Below are 15,324 nucleotides of genomic sequence, written 5' to 3' on the forward strand. Positions count from 1 at the left end.
TCTGGCTGGAAAAGGGACTTTTCAAAAACTTGCAAGTTGTTGTAATTCAGCCATCCAGGTCTCAGCAGCAAATTCAGCAGCAAAGTCGTTTTTCCACAGCCGAATTTTCCAACGATGATTCCCCTTATACTTCTCGGAAAAAGCTTGTTGTTGTTCCTTTTGCTTTTACCAATATTCCATGACAAATCAGAAATATCCATTTTTTTAAATAAAAAAATTTTCTAAATATGTAAACTGCGTCAAATGCAAAAGAAAAACGGAGGCGATTCACTAGAGAAATGAAGCCTCCAGAAACAACAGAAATATGCTCAAAGGAAATTGCGATGTTTGCGGAACGACCAAAAACAAATTTATTTCATCCACAAAAGGAGGAGACTTGGTCGAATCGCTTAACAAACTGTCCAGCAAAATAAAGATTCCGTGGAGAAATGCAAGTTCCCTGGAGAAATGCAAGTTCCGTGGAGAAATGCAATTCCCTAGTACAAACCTCGACAAAAGACTTACCCCCACAAGTGATTTGAAATGGACGGATCAGCTTGCAGAGGAGTTTCACAAACCAGTGATTAATCATATCAAAAGAAGAAAAGTGATTGTGAACGACATCGATGAAATATGGGCTGCAGACTTAGTCGACATGCAATCGTTTTCAAAATTCAACAACGGAATAAAATACTTGCTCATGGTTATTGATGTATTTTCAAAGTATGGATGGATTGCACCCTTAAAAAGTAAAACGGGTCTTGATGTGGGCAACGCTTTAAGTAAAATCTTCGACAAAAGAAGGTGCTCTAAAATGTGGGTGGATAAAGGAAAAGAATTTTACAACAAGCATGTGAAAGCGCTTGGAGTGCAATTATATTCCACTGAAAATGAAGAAAAAAGTTGCGTCGTCGAAAGATGGAACAGAACTATGAAAGAAAAAATGTTTAAATACTTTTCAGCAAACAACACCAAAAAATACAATGACGTTTTAGATGAAATGGTGAGCAAATACAACAACACAAAACGCTCTTCCATCAAAATGACTCCTGTTGAAGCCAGCGATGAAAAGAATAAAAATAAGGTCTGGATGAACCTGTATGGAAAGGTGCAAACAGAAAGAACTGAACCAAAATTTTCCATGGGTGACAAAGTGAGGATCACTAAAAATCCACCTACATATAAAATCACAGACGCCAATGGCGAAGAAATACAAGACACTTTTTACGAACAGGAAATGCAAAAGACTCATCAAGACATATTCAGAATTGAAAAAATCATTCGAAAGCAAAAGAACAAACCATTGGTTAAATGGAAAGGATATCCAGACTCATTTAACTCGTGGGTGGATAATAAAGAATTGATAATTTTGCAAAAAAAAATGATCTAAAAATTTTCTTTTTAATATATTAAAATGCATGCTCCTCACAAGTTGTTTAAAAATATTGCCTTAGCAGAAGTCCACAGTTTGGATTTGCAATTGAGTCATTTGGAAGAGAGGATTAAGGAGTTGGAGCAAAGAAGACCGAGCAACATTATTGTGACCAAAAAAAAGTTGGATCATCCTACCTATAACAACGTTAACGGACAGCATGAGATTTTTGCTCAGAAAGATATTAGATTTGTCGCTCTCTCGCACACGACGATATCGTTGTCAGTCGGACTGAAATTGGACAAAGATATCGCTTATAGAAATCAATTATAGAAATCAGGACGTCATTGTTAAAAAAGGCAAAAAACTTTGTAAAATTAATCAAATTGATTTGAATTAAAATAATTTATTAATTGATTAAAAAATGGAAATATTAAAAAATACAGATAAAATTTATCCGGTTCTTCCAACGGCTCCAGCGGATGAAAGGCATATTTACCGCCTTCAAAAAATAAGCGAGATACAAAAAGAGATTGAAAACGAAAAAGCAAAGAGAATGGCTCTTAGCAAAAAGTACCATCGCGCTTTCAGAATCATCTCGAATGTGGACAACTCGATGCAGGTATTGCGCATCGCTCTTGGGACCGTGGAAATCGGACTTTTGACAACCATTATTGCCACTCCATGCTGAGGCAAGGAGAGATTAACAAAGACCAATATAAATCGATTCAAAGATTCGTCGATATCTAATATTTTCTCATTTAAAAAAATTTTTTAGCTCATTTTAAAATGCTAATCATAAATAATCGTAGATATGTTAAAAAAAACATCGTCGGTGGCATTGTGGACACGATTAAAACTTTTTTGAGAAGCGAATTTGCTTAAAAATGCTGCAAAAAGCGAAATTGGAAGAGAGGCGATCATGGTTGCAAAGTCTGCCGGTAAAGAGTTGGCCTCTTCTGCTATATCCGCCGCAAAAGGCGTGGCCATTGACAAAGGAAAGAAGGCGATTGAGAAATTGTATACCAAGACTGGAACAGTGAAGCCGAACATTTTAACCGAGACAGTGAAGCCAGATCTGATAAATAATGGTGCTGAGATTCCGATTTACGATTTGCATAAAAAATTGTTTGGTTCAACCATAATCAGAAAGAAAATGACAAAAAAGAATGCAACCAGAATTCAAGACCTTGTAAAAATGGGAAACGAGATGAAGATTGCGTAAAATAGTTTGAAACAGCGTGAAACAGTTTGAAACAGCGTGAAACAGTTTGAAACAGTTTAAAAATTTGAAAGATTTTAATCGCGTAAAAAATGAACTAGATTTTTTAATTTCATTTAAAAATGATAAACATCGACAGATTAAGAGTTACCAAAAATCCAGAATTTTACATTGATATTGAAAAAATTGATTTTTTTGAGTACCTTTCATTAAGTATCGATTTAAATTCTTCAGGCACGATAACTCTTGAGATTGACTATCAATTGATTCAAACAGTGCCATCAGAGGCTTACATCCTCATCGAAGGAGTGTTGAAAAAAAGTGATAGCACTGTTTACGAAGCCACAGACAAGATTGCATTTGTGAACAATGCCATGATGTATTTGTTCAACGATGTCACTTATGACTTATCAGGAGAGCAAGTGGAGAGAATCATTTATCCAGATCAAGAAACAACCATGCTTGGAATGATGAAATATCCTTATGGATTTCAGCTTGCAGATGGATTAAAACAGATGTGGTACATGGATACGTCAAATCTTGTTGGAAATTTACAAAGAAAGAAAATGATGATGCTATTTACAGAGCTGAGAGCGTTAGTGCAGGAATGATCTACCTTAAAAAATTCAGACTTTATATGCCAAGACTTGAATTGGATATTTTGAGGAAGAACGATTTCATGAATTTAATGACGAAAAAGACCCATTCAAGTGGCTTATAAATCAAACAGATGTGAAAGGCAGATTGTTTTATCTAGTTGCACAGAGTTCACCTGGTCGCTCGGAAGAATCACAGACAAAAGCATTCCAAGATTTGTCATATTTGAACTTCAGCAGAACAGATCTTCCAGTCAAACTGTTAATCCATCCATATTTGACCATTGTGATGTCAGCAATTTTTACGTGACCGTTAATGGAATAAAGTATCCAAATTACAATTATGGCTTGAATTTTGGAGAAAAGAGAGTTGTCATGGCCCATTCAGATGCATTGTCGTTTGATGAAAAATATTACGGCACAAACGAACTTGTTTGTCAATCGGGGTTGTCCTTGCTTGAATATGCAAAATTGTATCCATTGTTCTTTGTTGATATCAGCAAGCAAAAAGAGAGAGTGGTATCTGAAACTGCTGAATTTGTTGTTAACCTCAATAATATTTTTTTGTTCTGAACAGCGACTCTTGCAAATACCGTCATATTCGCAGTGGTCATTTCCAACAAAATGATGAAATTGGTGTCCGATGGCACCAACATGAATGCTATTTATTAAGTCTTTCAGACCCATATGAATTAGATCCTTTTTAATCTGAATAAATATTGATGAAAATTTGAAAAATTGAATTGACTTAAACAAAATCTTGACATATTAAAAATGAGATACACGACAACGTATTTGAAAAAATTACTGATGGAAAATGGAGTCTCCAAATCGGCAAACGATTTAATTACGTTGACGATGCTGCGGTTGAAAATAATCTGATCAATAAAGATTTAATTTTGGAAAATGCAAAAGAAAAGAGACCTGTGGGACGTCAAATAAAATCTGAAAAAGAAAAAAACCGATCGACCCCAAATATGAAAGGCTCGGTCAGATTAAAAAAAAGCCCGTAACTGCAAGAACAACTAACATCGAAAGAGGCGAGGTGGTTGGACTGTGGATCCCTTTACAAAGCGATGAGAGAAACGGGACATGGATAAAGATATTTGGAGCGTCGATATGGAAAGGTGGGCAACGGAATCAAGATTGAATTTTTTTATTCTGAAAAACTTGAAAACCCTCTAGCGCCTGAAAGAATGACCATTAACAAAGTGAGCAAGCTCGTCCCAAACTTGAACGAGAAAAAGAATTATGTCATCCATTACGAGAACCTGAAATTATATGAGCGATTGGGGTTAAAAATTTCAAAGGTGCACAGAGTCATCAAATTTGAGGAAAGAGATTGGCTGAAAAAATACATCGATCTCAACACCCATTTAAGAACTCTTGTCACCAACGACTTTGAAAAGGACTTTTTAAGCTGATGAATAATTCAGTGTTTGGAAAAACCATGGAAAACATTGAAAAAAGAGTGGACGTGAGATTGGTCACAAAAGAGGAAGAAGCCAATAAATTGTCTTCCGAACCCAATTACGATCGACACACCATTTTCGATGAAAACTTGATCGCCGTGCACATGAAAAGAACAAAGCTCATTTACAACAAACCCATTTATTTGGGAATGTGCATCTTGGATTTGAGCGAAACGTTAATGTTTGAATTCCACTACGATTACATCAGGAACAAATACTCCGATAAAGCAAAGCTGCTGATGACCGATACGAACTCGTTGATTTATGAAATCAAAACGGACGATTTTTATAAAGACATTGCTGAGGATGTAGAAAGCAGATTTGACACGAGCGAGTTTGACAGAAACCATTCCGCCATTCAAAGCGTCGGTTTCAAAACAGGTGTCAACAAAAAGTTCATTGGCATGTTTAAAGACCAAACCGCAGGTAAGCAGATTGAAGAATTTGTCGGGGTTCGGTCCAAATTGTACTTTTACAAGCTCCACGAAAAAGAACAAAAAAATGCAAAGGGGTTAAGAAAAATGTCGTCCAAAAATAAATCACTCACGATGATTACAAAAACTGTCTGAAAAGTAAAAATAAGTAGCTCAGGAAAATGAACGTCATCCGATCCCATTTACATGAAATTTACACTGAAGAAATCAACAAATTCGTACTCAGGGCTGACGATAATAAAAGAGTCATTTTAGAAAATGGAATCAACACCTTCGCCCGCGGACATTACAAATTAAAGTCAACAAAATAATGTAAATAAAATGATTAATGTCGAAGGAATTGTCTTGCCTAATGAGGCTTTGACGAATTTTCAGTTGATAAAGGCGGTAAAAAAGCTCAAAATAAAAAACTTTAAAGGCGTTTTTGTCAGAGATGAATTACCTAAAAAGCCAAGGAGAAAAGAATGCAGAATTGTCAATACGGGGGATTCGAGCACGAATGGATTTCATTCGGGTGTGCTAGTATAAAGACGAAGACAAAGAATACAGCTTTGACTATGATCAGCCTCCTCTTGTCGAGCTCGTTGAATATTTGAAAAGTCCCGTCATTTACAACAGCGAAAGGGTCCAGTTTGGCGACACGTCTTATTGTGGTCATTTGTGTCTTCACGTCTTGAAAAAATTGGATGAAGGAAACGACTTTCAAGACATTGTTAATACCTTGTCGTAATTCTAAAAACGCGTATATAAAAATGATTGACAAATTTGACAGGACAGACTGAACAAGCACCATCACGTCAGACATTACAAACTGAAAAGTTTTTCAAAAATAAAGTTTTTTAAAAGTAATGCACGGTTCAAACGGAGAAAAATTCATTGTTACATTATGATCAAAATATATATGAGCCAGAACCCATGCCCACAAAAAAGTGGCACGCAAAAAAAATTTGCAAAAAATGAAACTGTTCCAGAATCGGCAATCCATAGTAGTCAGGTTACTATCAGCAAAAACGAAAAAAGGAGTTAACAAAAGAGTTAACAAAAAAAAAACTTGCTTCTAACAAAAGGTTGAAAAAAATGTTCGCTATGTAAGTAAAATTTTTAACTTAAGAGTTTTGATTATAAACTGCAAGTTAAAAACTTTACTTTGAAATGGAGTCGTAAAAAATAAATCGAAAGAAGATAAAAGTCTTCGATCGAAAACTTTTTTTATCTTCATGTAAAAAGAAAAAGTTTTCTGAAAGCGGATTGGTGTCTATAATTTTGTACTTAAAGCGGATTGGTGTCTATAATTTTGTACTTAAAGCGGATTGGTGTCTATAATTTTGTACTTAAAGCGGATTGGTGTCTATAATTTTGTCTTAACATTAATTTTTAACCAATGATATATTATATATACTAGATGTCTAACTTCGATCCGAAAAGTGAAGCCGTGGGAACCATTTCTAATTCGGGCAAAAACGTGCATTTTTAACTTTTATTTCGCACGTCGGATATAGTTTTTGCCCTTATTACAAATGGCGGATATAGTTTTTGCCCTTATTACAAATGGCGGATTCAATTTGTAAACAAAAAAAGCGGCTTCACTTTTCGTCCAATAAAATCCCGCAAGTTAGACATCTAGTATATATAATATATCATTGTTTTTAACAGATGTATTCATGATATTCATATGAACGCCAAACGTCCGCAAAACTTTATATCCGCCATGATGGGTGGCAAAAAGATGTAAACAAATGTAAAAATGGTAAAAAGATGTTGCGCACCATACTGTGAAAACAGAAAAATTAAAGGTAGCACAATTCCTTTTCATAGGTTTCCGAAAGAAGAAGAGCGAAGGAGGTTACGGATTGCTTTCTTAAATAGAAAGATTTTGCCGAATTTGAAGTTTGCTTACATTTGCGGTGAACATTTTATTACTGGTAAGTCAAGTCTTCTTGCGTGGATTTATTAAATGTTAAATACATAAACACATGAGCACTTATAAATTTACATATAAATACATACATATATATTTATATACAGCAATATATATTTATATACAACAATATATATATATATATATATATATATATATATATATATATATATATATATATATATATATATATATATATATATATATATATATATATATATATATATATATATATATGTTTATTTTTTAGGAAGAAAAAATGATGATAAAAATCATGCTGACTTTGTTCCCTCCATTAAAAAAGTTAACAGAAAAAACAGTATACCTATTGAATTTAATGACATGTCATGTAATTCATCAAGGAAAATATATTCAAAAAGATCAAATCGTTTAAAAAAGAGGAATGCTGAAAAAGTGCTTATTGAAGAAAATAGTATTAACAGTTGTTTGCAAGAACAAATTGTTGAAGAATCTGAAACTGTCAAAATTATAAAAGAGTTAAAAGAAGAAAACGAGAAGTTTAAAAATTCAATTAAAAAACTAAAAGAAGACAATAAAGCAGAAATTGAACTTCTTCAAAAGGAAAATATGAAATCAAAATATATTATACAAAAACTAAAAAATATAAAAACTGCACTCATCAAGAAAAATAAAAAATTGAAAAATCAAGTTGATCAGGCTACTTTTAAACTAATAAAAGACAAAAAAAAAGCTCAATTTTATACAGGTCTTCCTGATATACATGTTTTTAAACATGTTTTTAATTTAATTGAAAACTATGTGCCAGCTAATAATGCTTCAACTATGACAAAGTTGCAAGAATTTTGTATTGTTTTAATGAAACTGCGTCTAAATTTGCTGGAACAAGATATAGCGTACAGATTTGGGATAAGTCAACCAACCGTATCACGAATCTTTGAAAAATGGCTTCTTGTAATGATGCGCAGACTATCCTTTTTGATAAAGTGGCCAGAGAGAGATATCTTAAGGAGAACAATGTCAACTTGTTTTCAAGAATTTTTTCCTAAATGTGTTGTAATTATTGACTGCTTTGAGATTTTTATTGAAAAACCAAAAGATCTGACAGCTAGAGCTCAAACTTTTTCTAAATATAAACACCATAATACTGTTAAAGTTTTAATTGGCATTACTCCACAAGGCTCAATATCATTTGTTTCAGAAGCTTGGGGCAGAAGAGTATCTGACGTTTATATTACAGAAAATTCTGGAATATTAAATAATTTACTTATTGGTGATCAGGTGTTAGCAGACAGAGGTTTTACCATTGCAGATTCCATTGGTTTACATTGTGCAGAATTAAAACTTCCTGCTTTTACACGAGGAAAGTCTCAGTTGTCTCAAATAGAAGTTGATTGGACACGAGAGATTGCCCATGTACGAATACATGTTGAACGTTTAATTGGGCTCTTAAGAAATAAATACACAATTTTGCAAGGAGTACTTCCTAATAAACTAACCAGTCGAACAGATGATGGAATATGTACACTAAATAATATTTTAACTGTTTGCTCTGCTTTATGTAACCTTTGTTGTGGAGTAGTCCCTATTGATTGACTTTTATTTTAATATATAAAAATACATAAATGTTGTGTTATGTTTATTTATTCATTTAAAACTTTTTTTTTTTAATTCTGGTTTTCTTTTGGCAACAATATGGGCAAAACCATTTTCCAATTGGTTTGCTTGTGAGTCCAAGACAATTAAGATGATAGGTTTTTATAACGCAAGTTAAATCAAAACATTTAATTATAATACTCTCTTTGATTTCACCGCAAGTACATATTGTTTCAAAATTGCTACTTTGTTCTAATATTTACAAAATTATTATGATTTCTAGAATACCATTTAGCAAGGAGTTCAGGCAATATCGCTAAAATAAAAAAATCTCTTGCTTTGTTTAAGTTTTCAGTGAGGAATTCTTTATCAACATAAATCTTTTCAATTAGACTGGCTTCACCATCATACAGAATAAAATAACATCGGAATATTTGAAATTAACATTTGTAGCTGAACTTGATAAAAATGTTGATGATTTCTTTTTAAATAATGTTTTCCGTCCTTTATTTCCATGCAAAACTCTTTACCATTATTTGCCAGTTCAAAGACATTTCTTTTTGTGCATTTAAATGGACATTTTATCTCAACTATATATTCATGAGGACAGCATGTGCATTTCATAATACCATCAGGAGTTGCTTCGAGGTATGGCCATCTGGGTGTTCTAAGTAATCCACCATCAAAAATTTCAACATTTTTGTGAGTTGTTAATAGATGTGATTTTAAATAATTTTTAGCTACAATTTCATTATCACAACCATACTTTGTTGCTTTGGTAATAAAATTTTTTTTCTGATGGATAACAAATTTGCATTATTAAATTTTCAGAAGGCATGGCTATATTTGAATGACAACAAGCTTTGAATTTACTAGCTGTTATAACCCCTGCACGTGCTCTAAACCATAAACTTGATTGAGATTGAGTTTTTGTATGATCTGAAAGCAATTTAATTTCATCTTCATTTATTTTTATATCTGAAAAAGTTTTATTTGAAAGTTGCACAAGTTCATGATTGTTCATGTTCTCTTTTGTAAAAGTTAAAAATAATTGTATTTAGTTTTGCAACTAAAGGTATATATTTATAACTATATTCAGGAATTATACGAAGAATTACACTATCTCTTGCATTATCTGATATTTTACTGTAAAAGTTAGCAATTTCTGTCTCACTTGGAATTGGAACAGATAAGGCTTTTTTAATATATGGTTTTGCTTGTGTTTTGTTCTTCACTTTTGCTTCAATTTTTTTTTTAGGATCAGTAAAATTAATTTGTGAAAGTGGCAAATAAGTAACTTCCTTAAGGTTTTGTGGCAACCAAGCACACAATTGAGATGTACAAGCATCATCATTATTTCTTTTCCAATAATCAGATGTTAACATTAAATAAAATAGGGTTGCTCCAATATGAGAACAGACTTCACATAAACCTGCCATACATGTGCAATGTGCATTTATAACTTCACCATCTTCTTGAACGCTAACCCATACCCTTGTTGGAGTTTTAGAAAAAATGCTCTGACCATGTCTTACACGACTGGTAACAATATAAATAGACTTTACACCATGAATGAACTTTACAAGAACGTTGTGAACAAGACAACTTGTTACATAGTTGTAAGATTCAAGACCTTTGTAAGATTTTAAACTAGAACTTGTAAACTGACTTGGAAAGTTGATTAGATAGCTGTATATATCAGCAAAAGTCAGATTAGGCAATTTGTCTACGTTATTAGTTAGTTCACAGTCTTTTTCTGATAAAGAATACGGATCAAAAATAATCTCTAAAACTGATAATTTTTCTTCGTATCTCTTTTTTGCTTCCAAACTAAGACTCTCGTAATACTGTGATCGCATAATTGTAGGCAAAAAAGAATTTAAATCAATTTCAACAGATCGGCTTTTAGTATCTAATATTTGTTTACATTTTTTTGCCACCCATCATGGCGGATACAAAGTTTTGCGGACGTTTGAAGTTCATTTGAATATCATGAATTCCCTCTAACATACAAAACAATAATAAATTAAAAAATAAAAATAAAAAATAAATTGTTGTCCCTCAGAATTTTTAACTACTTTACTTTTTGATAAGTTATAATCATAAAAAAAAAATACAAGTATGCCATTATATACCAACTGCTCCTATGATGTTTACTTTAAATAAATTACTAACAAGAATTATTTTTATTCTTTATTAATGGAAACACAACATATAATTAAAAGAAAAAAAAATTAACTTATGGTTTAAAAGCATAGTTCACATACAAATTTTATTCTTCTATCTAACCCTACACTTAAAAAATGAAACCAAGATCTACATTTTTGACACCAAATCTATAATTCTCAATTAAAACTGCCAATCTTTTAAGACAGTAAGAATCTACATTGGTCATAAAAGATTTTTTTTAAGCGCGTTATGGTGCACAAAATATTCAAGCTATTTTTAAAAAATTTCACTAGTTTAATGTTCCAGTTGCATTCATAGAACATATTACAGTCAAGTACTGATAACGTTCAGTACTTCTGAGTGCACTTTTTATTACCAGCCATTTTAAAATGTTAACAAAATGCTTGGTATTATTTTTTTCTACTATTCTCAACACCCACTGCCTCAGATCTTTAATAGCTAAAGTAAAAAAATCTTGTATCCATATCCACTAAATGCATACTTAGTTCAACTTCTAACGATAACTTGGTATTGTTCTATGACCTCACAAATCTGCTTTTGTAGCACTATTGCGTTTTTTAAATTTTTAACATATTGTCGCTTGTTGCCTTTTGGTAACCATTTTACCATATTGTCGCTTGTTGCCTTTTGGTAACCATTTTAACATATTGTCGCTTGTTGCCTTTTGGTAACCATTTTAACATATTGTCGCTTGTTGCCTTTTGGTAACCATTTTAACATATTGTCGCTTGTTGCCTTTTGGTAACCATTTTAACATATTGTCGCTTGTTGCCTTTTGGTAACCATTTTAATATATTGTCGCTTGTTGCCTCTTAGCAGCCATAAAAATTTAATTGAATTTATCATAAACAATTTTTAACACATAGATAAAAAAAAACATGGGAACTACTTAGATTCATGCAATTCAGATGTGTTATGAAAAATCAAGAGACGATACATGAATTTCTCTATTCCATACTGTATGGTTTCTACAAATATTTGTTTCTTCTGCGCCTTTCCAAGACATTTCAGCTTACTGTCAGATGTTCAAGTATAGAAAGCATAAAGAACCTTATGACCCAAAGGTGAACTAGTACTAAATGAGATTAAAGGTTCTGTGAAACATAATGCTCATGTCTCTCCATTAATGTTTCTCATGTCTCTCCGTTAAAATATCGAAATGGAGAAACATTTATTTCCATTATGTTTAACAGATCAAGAACTTGGTCATGATGAAAAAGAGAAAGTTGCAAAAGTTCTGCTCTGCCAACAAGTTCGTTCACACTTTGAGCATGGCCTACTATATTACACGGCCGTATATGTTACATTTTAGAGGCCGATTCTAAGAGGCCTATTTGCGCAAAAAAAGTAAATGACACTGCTACAAGTGATAAAGTGTAAATATGCAAGTGTAAAATTTTAAACTTGCATAAGATTATTGGTTTAAAAGGATAAAAATAATATATATATATATATATATATATATATATATATATATATATATATATATATATATATATATATATATATATATATATATATATATATATATATATATATATATATTAGACCATCCAACTATTCGAGCTTTTCAACTATTCGAATATCAAATAGAAAAATCTGAAAATATTCGAGTAATCGAATACTCGAATAATTAAAAGACATATCAAAAAAATAAAAAATAATCTAATTATAAAAGTGTTTTATATCTTACTATGAACGATTTTATTATTTTATATATGAGTCATTTTCTCATTCCGTCAACTCCGTTACTGAAATTTTGTCCTACAGCTATAAAAACACAATTCTTGTACAAGTAACATAAAAAACAGCACCGTGGGTAGTAATACTTATCGTTAATATAAACTAGCATTTTATCGGATATTTCCAACTAAAATTTAAAATTTTGTGTGCACAATTGTTAATCAAAAATGTCCACTCCGTAGATGTCCTGCATCTAGGACTATATTGTTATACTCAAAAATTTTTTTTCTTTTGTATTAAGGCTAATCGGGGACATAATTTGGTGCTTTAGACATGCTAATATATGGTATTTTAATACATGTATTAATTTACACCTTATCCTGTTGTAGCTCTTGTCAAAAACTTGCTGTCCCCACATTTTTTGTCCACTCCGTTACTACATTCTAAAATAGTCACAGGTTTGTAGTTTTTACTTATTTACTAATTAAAATAATGAAAAAAAGTCCAGTTCTATGGAATTTATTAACATTTAAAGTTATATCGTGCTGCAAGCATTATTTATATAAAAATGAGAGCCTAATTACCTTATTTTAAAAATGATATTCTTATTCGAAGTCTACTCCGCTACGCGTTTTTATTCCGTAAAACTACAAATTTTTATATGGCGTATGCCTGCCGGATTGTAGCAATATTCAAATTGAAAAATATATGCAATATTTTCTAAATATATATTCAATCTTTTTCAAATATATTCAATCTTTTTCAAATATATATTCAATCTTTTTCAAATATGTTCAATCTTTTTCAAATATATATTCAATCTTTTTCAAATATATTCAATCTTTTTCAAATATATTCAATCTTTTTCAAATATATTCAATCTTTTTCAAATATATTCAATCTTTTTCAAATATATTCAATATTCCTGGGATAAAGCAATTTACGCGCGTAAATAGAAGGATAATAACTACAATTAATGGCAAACAAAAAAATTAAACACAAACAAAAACAATGGCGACCGAAATCATTGAAAAAGACATGGGTGCAGATCTATATAAATATTTAATATTTTTTCTAGATGAAGTTGAATCTTTTATTGGAAAAACCACTTGTGGTGATTATTTGCCGTTATTATTACAGCATATTGATTTAATCGATCAACTTATTCCAGTATTGAACAGTTTTAATGAAGAGTTTATTGGTGATTTAAACAACAAAGAAAGAATAGAAAGTATATTATATATATTTTTGGAGATTCGGAAAATGCTTTCCCTTTATTATCATGAAAAATCTTCAAAATACTGCAGTATCAATATTAATGCGTTATATAGTAAAACCCCTGGAAGGCCAAAGTACGAAATTCCAAAAAATGTTCTAAAAGAATTTAAGTGTTTGGGTTTTTCTTGGAATGTTGCATCGAAGGTTTTAGGTGCTTCACGTTGGACAGTTCATCGCAGAGTAAATGAACTTAATTTAAACAAAACAGGTCGTTTTAGCAACATCAATGACCACGAAATAGACAGAATTATAGCTGAATACATATCTCGTCACGGTGTAGCAACAGGGGAACCATTATTATCTGGTTATTTTAGATCAAAAGGTTACCATATACAAAGAAGAAGAATCCGCTCTAGTTTAAACAGAGTGGATCATAGGAATACTGCATTGCGATGGGGAGCATTGGTTAGAAGGCGATCTTATTATGTACCATGGCCAAATTCTTTATGGCATATAGATGGACATCACTCTCTAATTCGTTGGAAATTCGTAATACATGGGTGCATTGATGGTAAATCAAGGAAAGTAATGTTTTTGGAAGCCAATACAAATAATTTAGCAGAAACGGTGTTAAATCTTTTTTTAAATGCGACAAGCGAGTTTTCAACGCCTTCAAGAATAAGAGTAGACTTTGGGGTAGAAAATGTTCTTATATGTGATGAAATGATTGCAAGAAGAGGTCATGGCAGAGGGAGTTTTTTAGCTGGATCTTCCACAAGAAATCAAAGAATAGAGAGGTTATGGAGAGATGTGTTTCGATGCGTCGTGTTACCTTTTTATTACACTTTTTATGCTATGGAACAGAGCGGCATTTTAGATATTGAAAATCCAATTCACATGTTCACACTGCATATAGTTTATTTAGAAAGAATAAATCTTTCCTTGAAAGAGTTTAAACTTATGTACAACGACCATTGTTTATCTACAGAAGAAAATTGGACTCCCAATCAAATATGGACTATGGGAATGATAAATATTGACAATCTTATGTCAAGAGATGAAACTGAAAATGATATAAATGATTTTAATATCTATGGAGTAGATGTTGACGGCCCTTTATCTCACGATTTAAACAATTTTGTTGTTAACTCAGTTAGTATTCCGAATAGAATTGATATTGAAGCATTCGTCAGAAATTCAATAGATATGTCTAAAGAATCCACTGAAATGGCAATCGACATTTACATAGAAGCCTTAGCACTTGTGGTGGAAAAATTTGAATCTTATTTATAATTTCAGATGAATTTAACTTCTTGTTCTATTTTATTTTGTATTAGCTGCTTGTTAATGTGTACAGAATAGTTTCTACTGAATAGAATCCTTTGTATCTATACTCTCGAGTCCAGAATACAAGTGGAGTGGGAATAAACGGCACAGTGGAGATGGGGGGGGGGGGGGGTTGTTTATTAAGGACTCGAGAGTACTATATTTTTTTACTTCCATGTAATTCGTTTTGAGCCTATATTCAAATCAAGCAATATATTCATTTGCTACTAAATGGAAATTATCCATAATAGGGTTACTTTTTAAATTTTTGCATTCGTTCTAGACGGTCTCTTAATATTTTTAGAGGGTAAACCAGAGACTTGGAAAAAAAAAGATTAG

The 15,324-nt window shown here is 31.8% G+C and overlaps 2 protein-coding genes across 2 annotated transcripts; both read left to right on the forward strand.

The window, feature by feature from the left end:
- The first annotated feature begins 6,524 nt into the window (after nucleotides 1-6,524).
- LOC145194959 (uncharacterized) lies at nucleotides 6,525-8,598 on the forward strand. The gene is made up of 2 exons (XM_090099508.1): nucleotides 6,525-6,997; nucleotides 7,244-8,598. The coding sequence occupies exons 1-2, from the start codon at nucleotides 6,820-6,822 to the stop codon at nucleotides 8,566-8,568; spliced, it is 1,503 nt and encodes a 500-aa protein (XP_089955634.1). The 5' UTR covers nucleotides 6,525-6,819; the 3' UTR covers nucleotides 8,569-8,598.
- A 4,525-nt stretch (nucleotides 8,599-13,123) lies between these two features.
- LOC149882893 (uncharacterized) lies at nucleotides 13,124-15,321 on the forward strand. Its single transcript, XM_090099510.1, has one exon. It carries the CDS (start codon nucleotides 13,453-13,455, stop codon nucleotides 14,950-14,952), a length of 1,500 nt encoding a protein of 499 aa, XP_089955636.1. The 5' UTR covers nucleotides 13,124-13,452; the 3' UTR covers nucleotides 14,953-15,321.
- The last annotated feature ends 3 nt before the right edge of the window (nucleotides 15,322-15,324 follow it).

Source organism: Hydra viridissima, unplaced genomic scaffold, assembly GCF_058129835.1.
Source record: "Hydra viridissima isolate aposymbiotic clone 2 unplaced genomic scaffold, HvirCarnegie_v1 scaffold_10, whole genome shotgun sequence".
NCBI lineage: Eukaryota > Metazoa > Cnidaria > Hydrozoa > Anthoathecata > Hydridae > Hydra > Hydra viridissima.

Bases quoted from the DNA above. Each gene is read 5' to 3' on its own strand.
- LOC145194959 (XM_090099508.1), top strand. From the start codon at position 6,820: ATGGTAAAAAGATGTTGCGCACCATACTGTGAAAACAGAAAAATTAAA. The intron at 6,998-7,243 runs GTAAGTCAAGTC...TTTATTTTTTAG, and splicing joins CGGTGAACATTTTATTACTG to GAAGAAAAAATGATGATAAA.
- LOC149882893 (XM_090099510.1), top strand. From the start codon at position 13,453: ATGGCGACCGAAATCATTGAAAAAGACATGGGTGCAGATCTATATAAA.